The following is a 17,077-nucleotide window of genomic DNA, read 5'->3' on the forward strand; positions in this document are numbered from 1 at the left end:
ATAGGAAACATTATTCGATGAAGATAGTTACCAACACACATTTTTAGCATCAACTGCTGCTTAAAAGTAACCGGATACATTCAGAAACAAGGAAATAGGAGGTGGTATATGAACTGAAGCCCATAGACGTTTAGAGATTTTACACCTTGAATGCTGCAAAAAGATGTTGTTTTTGCAACGAATATCCACGACCTCAAGGTAACGGGTGATTTTTTTGAGGTTAGGATTTTCATGCATTAGTATTTGACAGATCACGTGGGATTTCAGACATGGTGTCAAAGAGAAAGATGCTCAGTATGCTTTGACATTTCATCATGAATAGACTTACTAACGAGCAACGCTTGCAAATCATTGAATTTTATTACCAAAATCAGTGTTCGGTTCGAAAATTTTTTATCGACAAATTTTGTTCAGCGATGAGGCTCATTTCTGGTTGAATGGCTACGTAAATAAGCAAAATTGCCGCATTTGGGGTGAAGAGCAACCAGAAGCCGTTCAAGAACTGCCCATGCATCCCGAAAAATGCACTGTTTGGTGTGGTTTGTACGCTGGTGGAATCATTGGACCGTATTTTTTCAAAGATGCTGTTGGACGCAACGTTACGGTGAATGGCGATCGCTATCGTTCGATGCTAACAAACTTTTTGTTGCCAAAAATGGAAGAACTGAACTTGGTTGACATGTGGTTTCAACAAGATGGCGCTACATGCCACACAGCTCGCGATTCTATGGCCATTTTGAGGGAAAACTTCGGACAACAATTCATCTCAAGAAATGGACCCGTAAGTTGGCCACCAAGATCATGCGATTTAACGCCTTTAGACTATTTTTTTGTGGGGCTACGTCAAGTCTAAAGTCTACAGAAATAAGCCAGCAACTATTCCAGCTTTGGAAGACAACATTTCCGAAGAAATTCGGGCTATTCCGGCCGAAATGCTCGAAAAAGTTGCCCAAAATTGGACTTTCCGAATGGACCACCTAAGACGCAGCCGCGGTCAACATTTAAATGAAATTATCTTCAAAAAGTAAATGTCATGAACCAATCTAACGTTTCAAATAAAGAACCGATGAGATTTTGCAAATTTTATGCGTTTTTTTTTTTAAAAAAAGTTATCAAGCTCTTAAAAAATCACCCTTTATTTGGTAGGATTAGAGGGTCAGGGTGCTGTATAATAAGCCTCTGCAATCGGGTAATACATTAACGAGCAACACTAGCGACAACAACTCGTCAAATGAAGCTATTGTTTTCAATAAATATAGTTTTCATTTTATCACACATTTCAAAATAACTGAGGTGTCAAGCCCTTTGGAAAATAGTGTAATCTCATGCAAATACTTCGAATTATTTTACATTGAGCTCTGAACAAAACAATAAAAAGGCTACCAAGTACTAAGCCGATTTCATCAATTTTCACACGGATGTTTTCACACATAAGGTTACAATTTTAATAAATACCAATACCCGCCCAGAGCTGTTAAAAAGGGATTAAAATTAATAATCAATTGAATTAATATATTTTTTTAATTAAGTCGATTATTAATTTTTTGCGCAAGTCGTTGATTACTTAATGATTGAAAATTAATTTAATCAAAATTTAATCATGATTAAAGGGAATTAATTTAGTTTGAAAAATTTATTTACAGATTAAAAAAATTTAATCAAAAACTTAGTTAGATTAAAAATTTTGATTAATTTGGATTAAAGTGGATTAAAAGGCAATTAATATTCCATTAATTTTTAAATTTATTGTTATTTATAAATCATATGGTGAATTTAATAATACAATAAATAAATAAATAATAACAAATTACAGTCATTACAATAATTCAACAAAAATTTAAACAAACAAATTTAACAATATTTCAATAATTTCAACCATAAAGAGAAAAAAGATTCAATTATTTGCTTTTAACAATACTAATTTTTCAAATGAAAAATCGTTCAAAGCATTTCTTCTGGCGCTATTGATAATTCCTGCGATTGAGAATAATCTCTCCACAGGCGCTGAGGATGTCAGAGGCGTATTAAAATAGAGCGAAGCTTGTTTTAACAAGTCATACTTCTGCCATACTGCGCAATTTTTTATTGGGTCCGCAAGATATGAGTACAACTGCTCCCTGATAATGCTTTCAAGCTCTACTTTACTATAGCCCAAGCTCTGTGAAGTTGTCGTTTCCTCGTCTGCATCTGTAATAATAGAAACTAGTAATTTTTAACGAAAGTAACTAATTTATATAAATTTACTAATCTCTTCCAAATCTTAGACTCATAATATAAGATATATAATAACACATGAAATAATTTAATAAACTATTATTTTTTAATTAATGCAATATTAATTGGCATTTAATCCACTTTAATCAAAATTAATCAAAATTTTTAATCAAACTAAATTTTTGATTAAATTTTTTTAATCTGTAAAATAATTCTTAAACTAAATTAATTCCCTTTAATCATGATTAAATTTTGATTAAATTTAATTTTAATCATTAATTAAAAAGGAAATAGCATTTAATCTTAATTTAATCAGTTAATCAAGTTATGAAAATACTTTAATCAAATTATTAATGATTAAGATTATTAATCGATTATTAACAGCTCTGTACCCGCCTAATTATTATGCTAAAATAATCAGTATTCGAAAAAACGCTGTATTAAATTAGTAATTAAATCGAGGCATGATTTAAAAAATGGAGAACATAATGGTTTGAGAAATCTCAGGTTGTATGTCTCCATTTGGGAGACATTCATTCTTTGTCTTCAATGAATACTTAGAGAAGAAAATATGTAAAATGTTTTTCATGTCAGAGATATACTTATTAGACGACTATATTCAGCATATTGCGAATATATTATAGCTATGGGAAGGTACAAAAGTCATAATTGTATCAAATGCCATAATACCTACTTATAAAAATCTGTTCCATTAATTGAGATATCTTTCAATGAAATACATAACGTGTTATCCAAGTAGAGGTACTCTTTTCAATAGCCTTTTTTTGAGAGATGTTGTGTAAAGTTCTCATGTTATTTCTGTTCAGTATTGTTTGGCATTTTATCGCAGAAAGACTTACGCCCGAACAACGTTTACAAATCGTTCAACTTTCTTACGAAAATTAACATTCTGTAAAGAACGCTTAACTTAAGGTTAACATAATCGCCCTACTGAGCGTAGTATTCGTAAAACGATCACCCATCTTGAGACCCAGCATTCATCATTGCATAATATTCGACCAATCTCGTCAAGCGCGCTGTGAAGAAAATATAGCAGCCTTAGCTGAGTGTGTATAAGAAGACCGGGAGAGTGAATTCGGCGCCGTTCGCAGCAACTCGGACTGACGTACGGAACGACTTGGCGCATTTTACGTCGAGATCTTAAATTCAAAGCGTATACAGGAACTGAAATCGGTCGACCTTCTCAAGCGCCATCGCTTCCCACTAGGGCTCTTGGAAAGTTTCAAGAAGATACGAAGCTCGAACCGAGTTTTGTTCAGCGATTAGGGCCATTTTTGGCTCAATGGGTATGTAAATAAGCAAAAGTATTAAATTTGAAAGGAAGAGTAACTTGAAGAGATTCAAGAACTTCCATTTCATTCAGAAAAAATAACGGTTTGGTATGGTTAGTGGGCCGGTGGAACCATCGGCCCATTTTTATTCAAAAAAGATACCGGTGGGAACGTAATCTTCAATGGTGACTTCTATGGCGCCATGATAACAGACTATTTAATGCATGAAATAGAAGCTAGTGATCTCAACGATATTTGCTTTCAACTAAGAGGTGCCACTTTCCACACATTTCACCTGGCACTGGATTTATTGAGAGAACATTTTGGTGGCAAATAATTTCACGTTTTGGGCCGGTGGATTGATCACTATGATCGTGGGATATCACACCGTTAGACTTTTTTCTATGGGGATATTTAAAATCTTAAGTCTATGCGGACAGTCCCGGTTCGATTGAGGCCTTGGAGCGAAACATCACGTATGTCATTCAGGAGTTACCTGTCGAAAGGATTACCCTTCCCCTTTATATCCGATATAAACTCAAAGAAGGAACAGAATTTACTATAAATATGTGGTATAATTATAAGGATAAGGTTAAAAAAAGAAGCAAATCAATATATTAAGCTTATGGGCTTTATACCAAGGTCTAGGCCGATTTATTTTATATACAGCTATAAACCACATTGTAGAATGGAGTCATGTGTAGAAGTTCACGCAAGTGAGGAAAGTTCTCTGATCGCCATTCACTTGGAAATGTCCAGAGACGATTCTTTTACATATGGCTCAAGCAGCTCACGACTTCCGGTCTTTGACCAAGTATCCTCTGGGTAGTCTAAGAATATCCGTTTGAAGGCGAGCTAAAGTGAGAAGCCGAAACATCACCTTCACAGGGTTTTGCGCTGGGTTTGGGACCCGCCACGTAAAAAACGCCCTCAATAAAAAGTAATAAACAGCCTCGTAAGAGAAACATCCCTTTTGATGACGACCATGACAAACGAAATAAGGATTACGTCATCACCGCCGTCCATAAAATGTGAAGGACTGAGGCGAGTAAGTCCTTGTGTGTTACTACAGTGGCCATATAAAGGAGCACAAGTTCGGCGTGGGATTCGTGGTGGAGAAGAGACTCCGTCGCCGAGTCACAATCCGCACCAAGGCAAGATTCTTTAACACATCGCTGATTTGCGCCCACACCCCGACGACAAAGACGATATGACCAAAGATGCCTTCTATAACCGCTTGGAGCACATCTATGAGAGTAGTACTAAATTTCAGCATAAGAAAATACATCAAGCTAAGGACTGCGTCGAATAAAATTGTACGTTACATTTTACCTGGCTGTCTCCGGATCAAAAACCCTCCAACCATATCGATCATGTTGTGATAGACGGAAGACACGTCTCAAGTGTTCTAGACGTATGTACGTACGCTGCGAGTTCATAAATTCGCATCCGCCTCTATGCAGTAAAAAACGCACGTCAACAAAGACAAGGAAGATTCGACGTCGAGAAGCTGCAATCACAACAGATAGCCCAACGATTTTCTACTCGACTTGCACTTCTGCTCTCTGAGAGCATTCGTGAACAACTCGGTATAAGAGAACTGTGGGACGGCATTTCAAGCTTCTTACGTACAACTTCAACCAGTGGTTTTCGGAAAATGCAAAAGAACAGCTGGTACGACGAGGAGTGCCCTGTCGCAACGGAAAGAAAACAGACTGCCTACCTCGCAACGTTACGATCGACCACAACACGTGCGGGATGGAATAAATGTCGAGAGTTGAAGAGGAAAGCGAGACATATGTATTTGCAGACAAAAAAAAGAGAAAGACCGAAAGAAAGCTTGACAAGCTGGCCGACAGGAGTAATGCTCGAAAATTCTACGAAAAGATGCGGCGACTAACAGAAGGTTTCAAGACCGGAGCATACTCTTGTAGAACCCCCAGAGGTATCTAGTGACTGATGTCCTAATTATACTAAAATTATGAAGGGAACACTTCTCCAGCCTGCTGAATGGTAGTGAAAGTATAACGCCGATTACGGCTAACCCGATTCCCCATGGAGCAGACGTTCTATTGCCATTAAACACGGCGTCGAAGAACTGATAAGAAGCATGCATCTGGTTCTTTGTAGAATATGGTCGGACGAAAGCATGCCACAACATCGCGTATAAGGTTCTATCGAGCGTATTGTGTGAAGGATTAAAGTCCACCGTCAACAAACTGATTGGACCTTATCAGTGTGGCTTTAGACCTGGCAAATCAATAACTGAGCAAATATCCTTTACTTACTTTAGGAAATAAGCTATAGTAAACTAGAACATATCTTCACTATATTTCATTAAGTTAATTCATAATTTTACCGTTTTATTCTGTATAAAGACCACTAAAATAAGGATTATTATTATATTGGGCTGGAATGTCTCGTAAATCGTTTGCACTCATTCTAACGATATTATAACATAACCAATATTATACGTTCTCTTAATTTTACTAAGATAGCTTACAGATTGACCGATATACATACATACAAATGTATGTAAATTCAAACGGAGGATTGTAAATACTTATAACAGGTAGATGGAAGCTAGGAGAGATATTGACCCAATTCTATCCATTATTAGCAGGAAAAAATTCCCTCTGAATTGCATTAAGATGTAAATAAGAATGACCGATGTTTTTAATAATAAGTCAGTCAGCAGCTGTTTAAGTCGGTACACGTCAGTATGCGTATCGAACAAAGAAATTGTCTCAAACTTTGTATTTCTAACCAAATTTCGTATGCGTAATCGTTGAAAATGTTGCTTACGGTGATTCAGTTTTATCAAAAACATAAGCCTACTATGAGTGGGACAAAGACTTCAAAGACGGTCGTGAGATCGTTGAAGACATGCCTCGTTCTAGACGACCTTCGACCTCTTTAACTGATGAAAATATGAAAAAACTAAAGGAAATGATGCTTGAAAATTGTCAGGCAAGAGTTGGAGAGATGGCATGAGAGCGTTCGAATGATTTTGGTGGATATTTTGAGTATGAAACGCATTCGTGCTCAACTCGTCCCGATAAAGCTGAATTTTTTTCGCATTGTGACCAAACTTAAAACCAAAAACGCAATGAATACCATCGATCAACCATCATATTCACCATATTTGGCTACGCGTGATTTTCTCTTGTTCCTCAAACTGAAATTGCTGTTCCGTGGAACCCGTTTTCAGTTCGAAGAGATAAAACAAAATACGATGAAGAAGCTGAAGGCCATTCCAAAAAAGGCTTAAGAAAAGTGTTCCGAAGTTTGGAAAAATTGGTGGATTAAGTGTATTATATCTGGTGGGGATTACTTTGAAGACGGCTAAATAAATATTGATAAGTAATTAATTACTATATTTTGCGTTTTATTTACATTTTGAGGTTTATATATTTTATTCCATAAGGAGTATTTCGAACTTCAGAAAGCGGAAGAACTATAATTATTGTTTGAAAAAGTCATAAATGATTAAATTCCAAAAAAAAAACATTAATATGTATATTATCTTATTTATTTATTTTCTGTATCATACACTCGGATATTCGAATTGTTGCAGATAAAACCATCTGCTATGAAAACCAATTAACCGATTAGTATAAAATCAATCAACAGGTGAATATAATTTCGATATACATATATTTTATGAATTTCGAAATATACAAACTAAATATACACAAAGACAAAAAAGAGTGCATGTGGTATTTCGCAAACTAGCGGGACGAACGATTTCAAAACTGTTTACGAAACCGATAAAACATACGCTCGGCAATTAAGTTTGAGTGGTGCCGCTGAATGTTATTTAGGGAGAGTGAAGTGCTTTCGACGTGAGCATAAAATATATGCGCAATGGGTTATTTCCCAAACAATGCGCATGTTTTTTTTATAAAGCAAAAATAATTCCACGAAATCACAAAGTCAGCAAAGAGAGCAAGCGCTCTCTGCGCGAAATGTAATTACGTGGAGAGATACGAGCAGGAAATACTTGCTCTAATTTAATTTTATTTTTAATATTATTTTTATTTTTTTTTTTGTTTTTGCTTTTTTTTTGGTTGCATTCCCTCGTAACCTATTTTTGGCCGCTCATCCCGAATTTTACGTAAACGCATTTGGAAAATACACAAAAGACGCACCGCGAAAACGGGCACACAATGGCAATATGCACTAATGGTGGCATGCTCAATCATTACTGGCGCCACTGGATACTCACCGATTATGCGGGGAGTGGGGCGCTGATGATGCGCTGACGATGATGCTGATGTTGTTGCTGATGTTATGGCGGCTGGTGATGGTGATGGTGACGGCAGCAATACAAATTATTTTATTAGCAATATGCCGTCAAAATTTCGGTATTTATGGTTCCTGGTGTGGGAGATTTTGTAATTAATTTTATTTATTGGAAATTTATATAATTTTTTTTATTATTTTTTTTTTAGCGTATGCTAATTTTTTTTATATTGATATTTACAATTTTTTGGAGTGTTTTTCTTAATTTTTTTTAACTTTTTTTTCGTTGTTTTATGAAAAATTCTGCTGGCCTAGAATTCTCGGTCTGGTGAGTTCTAATATGACTTTTAGTGATATTTAATGGACGCTTTTTATTTATACTCTGAACGGGGTATATTAAGTCTGCAACGAAGTTTGTATTACAAGGAAATTTCCGAGACTCTTTTAAATATATACATATATACTTATATAAATGATCAGCGGATGAACTGAGCCGGTTTAGCCATACCCGTCTGTCCGTCTGTATGTACGCGAAATAGTCCCTCAGTTTTTGAAAAGTCGATCAGAAATTTGCACATATACTTTTTCCTTTCCTTTTTTCTTTCTGAAGTGCATAAAATGGATTCGGCGATTTTTAATGAAAATTATTCAACAAAGAAAGCTCATTAAGGGGGTAGTCTAGTTTAGAAATTTAAAAAAATAGAAATTATTTTTTTTGTTTATATTTTCAAAGTTCAACTATTCAAAAATATGTATAAAAGAGGATTTTTCAAAATTCAAATTATTTTCGGAGATATAGGCATTTTTCTGACCCGGCATCCATACTGGTTCGGCCGGAACGCGAAACTTTAAACGCGTTTTTCTCAAAACTGACTTTTTCGGAACGATACCCACGATTTCTCAGGTTCTACTGGACCGATTTACTTGAAATTTTTATAGAGTCTTCTTTGTAGGCTTGTCTATGGTTGGAACTAGCCCCATCTCCAAATTTTTATTTTTATTATTTTTTTAAAATTCGAAAAGTCAGGAAAAGTGATCCAAAAACACTTTTTTTTAGGCAGTCGCCATTTTGTGAAAAATTTGTTTTCCTTCCACTTTTCCGTAGTTCCGACCATTGCGACATTATTCTAGATTAATAATCCTTTTTATTACTTTTTGGTTTCAGATAACTAGGAGGGTTGAAATCATGGGCATGGTCATGTGGAAATTTTTAGAGACCCCCCACTTCGTCAGCTCAAAATTTTTGAAATTTTTTACTTTTTTTAGTTTTTAATTTTTTTCTCTACTCTTCTAAAATTAACAAATAACTAATAAAAAATGGATACTAAAAATACGACACTTTAAAAATTATCTGAAATTCATGCTTCTAGACTAGAATACCCCTTTAAATTTTGTGTGCGGAATCAAATTTCTGGTGCCGAAACATTCAGAATGTTGGAAAAGGCCTTCGCTTATAATGTATTATGTTTATCGAGAGCAAGTGCTTTGGATTTTTGGGTTGGTACAAATTATTCAAAGAGGGTCGAGAATACGTTCAACACGAACCAGGACCAGGACAACCCTCAGCGTCAACTGATCAACACGTCAATAAAATACGGGAATTGGTGCTTGAGAAGCGACGATTAGATCTTACTGGCATCTTTGTAGTATCGGAAGGACCAGTGAAAACCATTTTGAAAGATCGTTTGAGCCTAAATGTAAAAGCACGATTGGTTCCAAAATCACTAATTTTTTCCAAGAACAGCGTCGAGTTAACGTCTGTGAAACAGTGCTTTCCGACTACCGGGATGTTATAAAACGTATTATTACTGCCGATGAGTTATGGATGTATGCTTATGACTCGGAAACAGACGATCACTCGGCCGAATATCACGGCCGCAGCCGAAAAACCCACGTCAGAACAGGTCGAAAATCAAAGTTTTGTCGACAGTTTTCTTCGATTATCGAGATGCGGTGCACTCCGAATTCCTACAGACCGGCCAAACTGTCAACAAGGAATACTGTTTGAGTGTTTGTGCGAAGGTATTCGTAAAAGAAGAGACCGACAACTTCTTCACTTTTTGCACCACGATAATGCACCGTCGCATACTACATTGATTCTTCGTGAGTTTTTCAAATTTTCCAAATTTTCAACCAACATCGTGTCGCAATCACCGTATTCGCCTGATTTAGCTGCGTACATATGACTTCTAGCTTTCAGCAAACTTAAACGATCGCTTCGGGGAAACCGTTTTGAGTTAATTGAATACATTAAACGAGAATCGCTGGGCGCGTTACGGGTGGTTCCGGAAATTGACTTTAACAACTGTTTCGAAGATTGGAAAAAAACGTTGGCACAAGTGTAAAGGATACAAGGAGTAAGACACAGGTTTTGAAGAATAAATTAAGAATTTTAAAATTCTCAACAAAGGGTATTCTAGCTCCGCTGCCACCGAAGATACGTTTTTTCTTGTTTTATAATTAATATTTTTTTGTTAATTTTATTTTCTTGGCTTGTGAGCAATATTGTTGGCCGAGAATTCTTGGCGCAAGAGCTCCGATACGCTCTACGGTGATTAAAAATAGTTATAGCGGACATTTTAACAAAGTAACGGTACTTTTAATTACTTTCATATACACATACATACATATGTACTACATACTTATATGTATGTATGTACATATGTTTGCATATATAGTATACTTATGTACGAATATAAGATTTTTGCATGTAATGCACGTTTGTCAGCTGTTGTAAGCGCTGCTTTAGTTTAATAAACTACCTAATGAGCGCCTTTGTCGCCGCAATTATTCCGTATATTATTCAATAAATAGTACTTATGTACATATGTATATTTTTTTTAAATTTCTTATAGCTATTCTAGTGCACTTTGTTGTTGCTTTTCTTTTGCACCGTTTACTAATTATTTCGTCGTTGCTGCTGCCAATTTGGCTGTTGCTTCGACTTTTCGGTTACTCATTGACGCGACGATTGTTTATGATAATTGTTGCTGTTGTTCTTGTTGTTGCTTGTATTGATGCTGCTCGCTAATAGAAACTACGTTTTTCATTCACAAAGCAAAATTTTATCAAATTGCGTAACACTTTTTCTCAGTGTAATTCTTTATTTTTATTTTATTTTATTTGTTTTTTTTTGAAAATATGCTTATAACGGTTGTTACCAAAATTCACATACACATACATACACGAGCTGCGTAGTGTTATTCTTTTTTGTTTTTTTTTTTTCTTTTTTTGGAAGGGAATTCTTGAAATTCCAAACAGAAATACAAAAATATCTGAACGCTATATATTTGGCTATTTTTTGACACTGGCACAAAGGCAAAAGACACAAACTGGCAACTCAAGTTGGAACGTGTGCACGCACTGCCCTAAAAGTATTAACATACACACAAACATATGCACAACTACACTATTAGAACATTTTTATTTTTCTTAAAATTTTAAATTTTTTTTTAATATTTTTTTTTATAATTAATTTATTTTTTTCTGTAATTTTATTTGTTTTTAATTTTCCAAATTTTTTAAATTTTTTTTTGACTAATTTCTAACCGCCGCGACTCCAGCTGCTAATAAAATACATCTTTAAATATATTTGTATATCTGTGTTTATATGATTTTCATATTTTATTGTATTTATTTTCTATCGAAATTTTACTGCTTTATTGAAATTTTCACATAAAAGTGCCGTCGAAAAGCAGCAGAAATGTTTAGCTGTGTTTTAAAAATAGCCGCATACTTTAAAAGTTTCTGGCGGCACAGACAACACACACACGCACACACGATACATCGCATTGAAGATTTCAATTTTCTGCAGACACCATAAATCGTTTGAACTCTGCACTCCACAAAATTACTTTCCTCATTTTTCTTTTGTACAAATTTTAAATAATTTTCAATTCAAATATCTTTTTTTTTTTTTGAAATTACCGCATTAACTTGTGCTAATTCACTGGTTGTATTCCGCTGCAGCTTTTACTTTGAAAAAATCTACATATTTCATAGTGCTCATTCTTCCTAAAATTCAAAAATAACTGTCTCTATTCATCCCTTTCGCACCAATAGTAGACAGTGATATTTGCACGTTCGCTCGTAACGGCGTTGTAGCGGCTCGGTAAGTTGGGAAAATCGTTGCGAACTCTCGTACGTCTGTCGAAGAACTGAATGTTCGTGTTGCGAAAAGTTCTCGGAAAACTCGTGAAAAGTCAAAAATTAAGCAGAAAAGTGGAAGATTCGGAAAATCTTGCGCTCCTTAACTGAGTGCGAGCTGCCAATGTATGTATATCTCTCGTAGTCATTTGCTCACTCTCTGTTTTCCTTTTATTAAACTTGTTGTTTTTTCGGGTATGATCATTGGATTTACCGTTGCTAAGAGGCACACGCGCCAACATCTGCATAACTACTAGTGGTAAGAATTTGACTCTGAACACTTAATTTAATTTTTCTTTTTTTTTTTTGTTAATATCTTTTTAGCGACTGCAACGTTTTGTTGAAACATACATTTGCACTCATTGTGAACATTTACCGTTCACATATGCGATGTGGACGCATTTGTGTAGGTGGGCACAGTGGTCAAGAACTCTGAGAATACGAAATAAACCGAGTTGCGGAAACCAAGCGGTTAAGAGTCACAGATATTAAAGCAGTTTTGTGGAGTCACACCTACTCTAATAGATTTAAGAACCAACAGAAGTGTGATGTTTTCCATCTCGAAGGAACAGGTCTCTAAAAATAATGCGTCTTGATGTCTTCGTAAACCATGTGCCACTGAAGTTTAGGGACATGGGGAGTTGCGTACTCTCTTGCCACGATAAAAATCACACACGCCACGATGTAATGCAGGTCGCCTACGTGCCGGGCCTCCTGGGTAACGCTAAATAGCCTCTGGCCTTACCAACTCCCGGAATGGACTTCAACTTTGACATGGATTTTAATTAGGAATTAACGGTTTTGAATTTCGGTTTGAACGCTGTGCCGGTGGCGATATTCTGTCACCGGAGTATGCTGCGGTGACACTCAGCAGAAAAGGCTAGTGGACTAATGTCGCAACTGCTTCCGTACCGTTAAACCATGGCAGACCTCAGAGTATGCTCCCCTATCATAATTTAGTTGGTGTGGTAGGTTTTGGTTGAGTTGACTAACTCTTTGCACTAGTCGCCTTGGCCATGTGAGAGACAACCTTTGGACCATTTTCGGCGGCTACATTTCGGGGGACAGATAACGGCTCTGAGTGGGACCCATTGAACTAAGAATTTTTCGTAAACAACAAATGAGGAAAGATGGAGTCGGGAGTCGGGAAATGAAAGGTGGTCGAAATCGACACCCACAACTATAATTGGGAGTGTAGGACCTAGAGTCATGGAAACGTCACCCGCCAAGGGTACATATAGATCAGACCCACTATGTAAGGAGAAGACGGGGCGGTCGTAGTCAAAGTCGGTAGAAATGTAGTGCCTTTAACAACACTAGCGCAACTGTATGCCGGAATCGCCAGTACTAGAAGGAGAACCTCTGTTAGAATCGTGGACAACACTAAGGGCACAAAGAATTCATCCAGAAAGCAGAACACATCAGCCAAAAAACAGAAGTCATACCGACGGTTGGCAGCCAAAATTCTAACATGGTATGGGAATGTTAAAAGGAATTATACGCAGTAAGCGAACAGAATGAAATTTAGCTACATTTGGTTCCGGGACATACTAGCAGACAAACTTGCTAAAGTGGTCGTCGACGGGACTAGAGCCCTTTTTCCCAATGAGTCCTCCGACTATAAAAGGGAAACTGGGACATGCGAAGAAGAAAACGGATACTGGTATAGTGGCGGAATGAGACTATCAAAGCAACTAATAGACGCTTACAACACCAGAAGATTTAAAAATATTACTTTATTTAGCAAAAATAAGAATACTAACAGGATTTCTTATAGAACACTGCAGACTACGCAAACATATGCTCAGAATAGGAATGAGCACTGACGAAACTAGTCAGATTTGTGAGCTAAATCGAAATATCGTTCACGAACATTTTGATATTCGAAGCTCTGAGTAAAGTGTTATTTAACTCCGGCCCTTGTTCTAAAATAGGTGGTATTTGCACTCCAAGTATATTATTAGTAGTTCGTAGACGTGCTGGAGAAATGTTCTCCTGATGTTCCTAGCAAGCGACTCCGCTGCAAGCATAGTTTCCGCGAAAACATCCTAGCAGAAACAGCTTGAAGAGAAGCGTATTTTGCTCCTTTTCAGGCAACATGCGAGCATCGCAATGTAAATACTCGATGGGAAACATCCTATTATAGTGCGGAATGCGGTGTACTGTTCTCCATCTGCGTCCTGCTGCATCCAGGCAACCGTATTGGGATGGCGTAGCGGCCTTGTGTGTTGCCAACAACGTCTCTTTTTCTTTGTCGCAAGTACTGCCGGAGGATGGAGTCATGTGTAGCAGTTCACGCAAGTGAGGAAAGTTCTCCGATTATCATTCACTTGGGAGTGGGCAGACACGATTCTTTTACATATAGCTCAAGCAGCTCACGACTTCCGATCTTAAATCAAGTATATTCTGAGTAGCCAGAAAACAGCCGTTTGAAGGCGAGATTAAGTGAGAAAGAGAAACATCCTCTCCAGAGGGTTGTGCGCTGGGTTTGGGACCCTCCACGTAAAAAACACTACCATTGAAAAGGTCGGCTATCACCACGTAAGCAGTGTCTACGCCAAAAAAGAAGAAGCGCTGTCGGATAGCATCTTGCGGCTCTATACTTCTGTAACTTTTGAACACTTGTCATCAATTTCATTGCCCGACGTCATTGTCGGACAATAATCTGCGTTTGAGGTAATAGAAACTTATTCTGGTGGTGGTAAGAGCTTCTAAAGTTAGTGATTAAACAATATCGTGGAAAGGACACCACCCTGCGGAGACCCCTTTTTAATTATTTTATTGTTCACTTCAAAAAAACCGATGATTTTCGACGGGGACTATTCCCCCATTTTTTTTGAGAAATCAAACTTAAATTACTAAAGCTGTCATTTTAGCTGTCCGACCAAAATCAAGCCCGTATTCCTGTTTAAAAATAATATTGACATGCTTATAATATTATTTGTAATTTTGCGAAGAATACCACTTCAGCTTTAAAAATTTACAAAAAAGATATAAAGAGAGTATAAACGAATTGCCATGAATCAACGCCTAAAAATATTGTACATATTAATTTATTTACGTTTTAAATATATATATGTATATTTAATATATATATGAATAAAGATGGTCATCACATCCATCCAAAAGGCAGATGTGACTCACATTTGTTGTTGATCTTGGGTTTGTTAGATTAGTAACAGTTTCAAGTGCTAAATACAAATTTCCTTGCGTTGTAGTAATGATCATTTAATAAGTTAGTGGTAGTGAATGCTTATGATTATAATTTCATATAATAAAAAAAAGTTGTAGAATTATGGGTATTATGTGAACAGAAGAAAATGTTAAATTAAAGTATAATTGTTCATGCCATAGAACCAAAGATAGGCGCCTACGATGTAGTCGCCCACACTGCCCGCCCTATCATGTTGTAGCTTTTGGTGCTTCAACTGGTCCGGTTGTATTTGTCGTGCCTGTCGTACTAGCTGTGTTCCCCGTAGCTGGAGTGGGGCAGCCTATTGAAGAAACAGGAGCAGCAACTTCAATGACACTAGTATTCCCCGCATTGGCGTTGGTTATAGTGTTTACTGTATCCGGGTGATTTATTGGAGGCATAAATGAAATAGTGACCGACTCATCACCTGGTAAAGGTCCATTATTATTTTCACCAAGTGTGTGTGTCGTCGTCCCCTTACTCACATTGATATTATCGGCAGTGTTAGCATTAGAACTGCTAGAAGTAGCATTAACAATGGCATTAGCTACAGCAACAGCATTAGGTAGCAGTGAAATCACCGAATTGTTATTGAAATTTTCAATTGATGCACCCGACAATGATAACTCATCAGCCGAATCGTCAGCACCATCTGTTTGTACACCTTTTTCTTCCAACATATGCTCATTAACACGTATGGGTTGGCTGGCAGAGCCAAATTGCTTCGAAATTTGTAGTAATTCACGTAAAATTTGGTTCTCCTTACGCAGTCTAGACATGGTTTCCATATCTCGGTGTACCGCATCATCATCTGCCGAGGCAGCACGCTGCATAACAACTGCCATTTCCCTGATTTTAGCTCTCTGTTCTCGTATTATTAACCACAATTCTTCATTATAAACTTCTTTAAAATTAATTTTACTTTCGAGAATTTTACTGCTTGTATGCTCGCGATATTTTTGCATTATAAACTCCAAGGTGCGCTCATAATCTTCAATACATATTTTCAGTTCTCTATTTTCTTTTAATATTTCTGAACTTGTGGCATTCTGCTGTTGTATACGATTGACCATTTCGGAATTCGATTTATTGTTAGAAATTTGGTTTAACGAGTCCATGTCATCTTGAAATTGACGTAAACTTTCCACCAAACGATTATTGCCCTCCGCTTCTACGAACAAAGCATTACCCAACATCTCTAAATCTTTCACGCGACTGGCAATTCGCTGTGCGTCCATAATAATCTGCCCCACAGACATGTTAGACATCTTTGGTTGTAAAATATGTGCTATATGGCCAAGGTTGAAAGTGGTGTGTTGTCTTCTATGGCTCTAATTATTAGCCAACACAAATTTGGTTGTTATGCTCCGTGTTGTCTTTTATCGTACACTTTTGACAGCACTCCACTCAGCCCTCCGTTCAAGCAGCCTCCGCTTCCGTTATTTTATCGCTCTTTTATCAGTTTCTATAAATATTTTATTTCAGCAACGATTTTTTCATTAGAGAATAGAAAATCCAAAGTTACTGTTATTATAAATTATATTTTAGAATTTTCTGCTTTTTGTTATTAATTTATGATTTTGTGATAACTTTACAAAATGAATCGCTGAACAAAAAATGTAAAATCGTTCACTGACATTTGACAATTCGCCCTAATTATGAGTTGACAGTAGTCAGCTTGCCACAGTGCTCAACACGGGATATGACTTACATCTAACAAGCCTAAAGTTCTGCCAGTAAATTGACAATTGTTTCGAAATAATAAAAAAAATAATTTTTGAAAATGTCGATTTTCAAAAAGGTCTTTAACAGCACAACATTAGTCTCCGTAATATCTAATTTGAATTAAAAAATTTAAATTTATTTGTGTGTCGAGTTTCAGACGCCAAAAATTAATACATTTGAGAATCTTACAGATTTTCATCATTAATACTTTTAAAATTGAATTTTAAGGTTAGGGTTATTTAGAAGTTTAAATATATGGATA

At 36.4% G+C, this 17,077-nt stretch overlaps 2 protein-coding genes across 9 annotated transcripts in view; both read right to left on the minus strand.

The window, feature by feature from the left end:
- Positions 1 to 11,916, minus strand: part of LOC105234279 (myosin-11) — a 34,202-nt gene extending 22,286 nt beyond the window's left edge. For 6 of the 8 annotated variants that reach the window (XM_049446885.1, XM_011216583.4, XM_011216580.4 and 3 more), the window contains exons 1-2: positions 11,679 to 11,916; positions 7,735 to 7,886 (exon numbers count right to left, since the gene is read on the minus strand). The gene's annotated coding sequence lies outside the window, so the exon portion shown is untranslated. Of the gene's footprint in view, positions 1 to 7,734; positions 7,887 to 10,644; positions 10,871 to 11,678 lie in introns of those variants that run through there. The other 2 variants (XM_011216578.4, XM_011216579.4) reach the window with 2 other exon arrangements.
- A 3,065-nt stretch (positions 11,917 to 14,981) lies between these two features.
- LOC105234281 (FGFR1 oncogene partner 2 homolog) lies at positions 14,982 to 16,756 on the minus strand. Its single transcript, XM_049446886.1, has 2 exons — positions 16,616 to 16,756; positions 14,982 to 16,555 (listed from the first exon to the last, which is right to left on the minus strand). The coding sequence occupies exon 2, from the start codon at positions 16,356 to 16,358 to the stop codon at positions 15,300 to 15,302; it is 1,059 nt and encodes a 352-aa protein (XP_049302843.1). The 5' UTR covers positions 16,359 to 16,555; positions 16,616 to 16,756; the 3' UTR covers positions 14,982 to 15,299.
- Between the last annotated feature and the right edge of the window lie 321 nt (positions 16,757 to 17,077).

Source organism: Bactrocera dorsalis, chromosome 1 (genome assembly GCF_023373825.1).
Source record: "Bactrocera dorsalis isolate Fly_Bdor chromosome 1, ASM2337382v1, whole genome shotgun sequence".
Classification (NCBI taxonomy): Eukaryota; Metazoa; Arthropoda; class Insecta; order Diptera; family Tephritidae; genus Bactrocera; species Bactrocera dorsalis.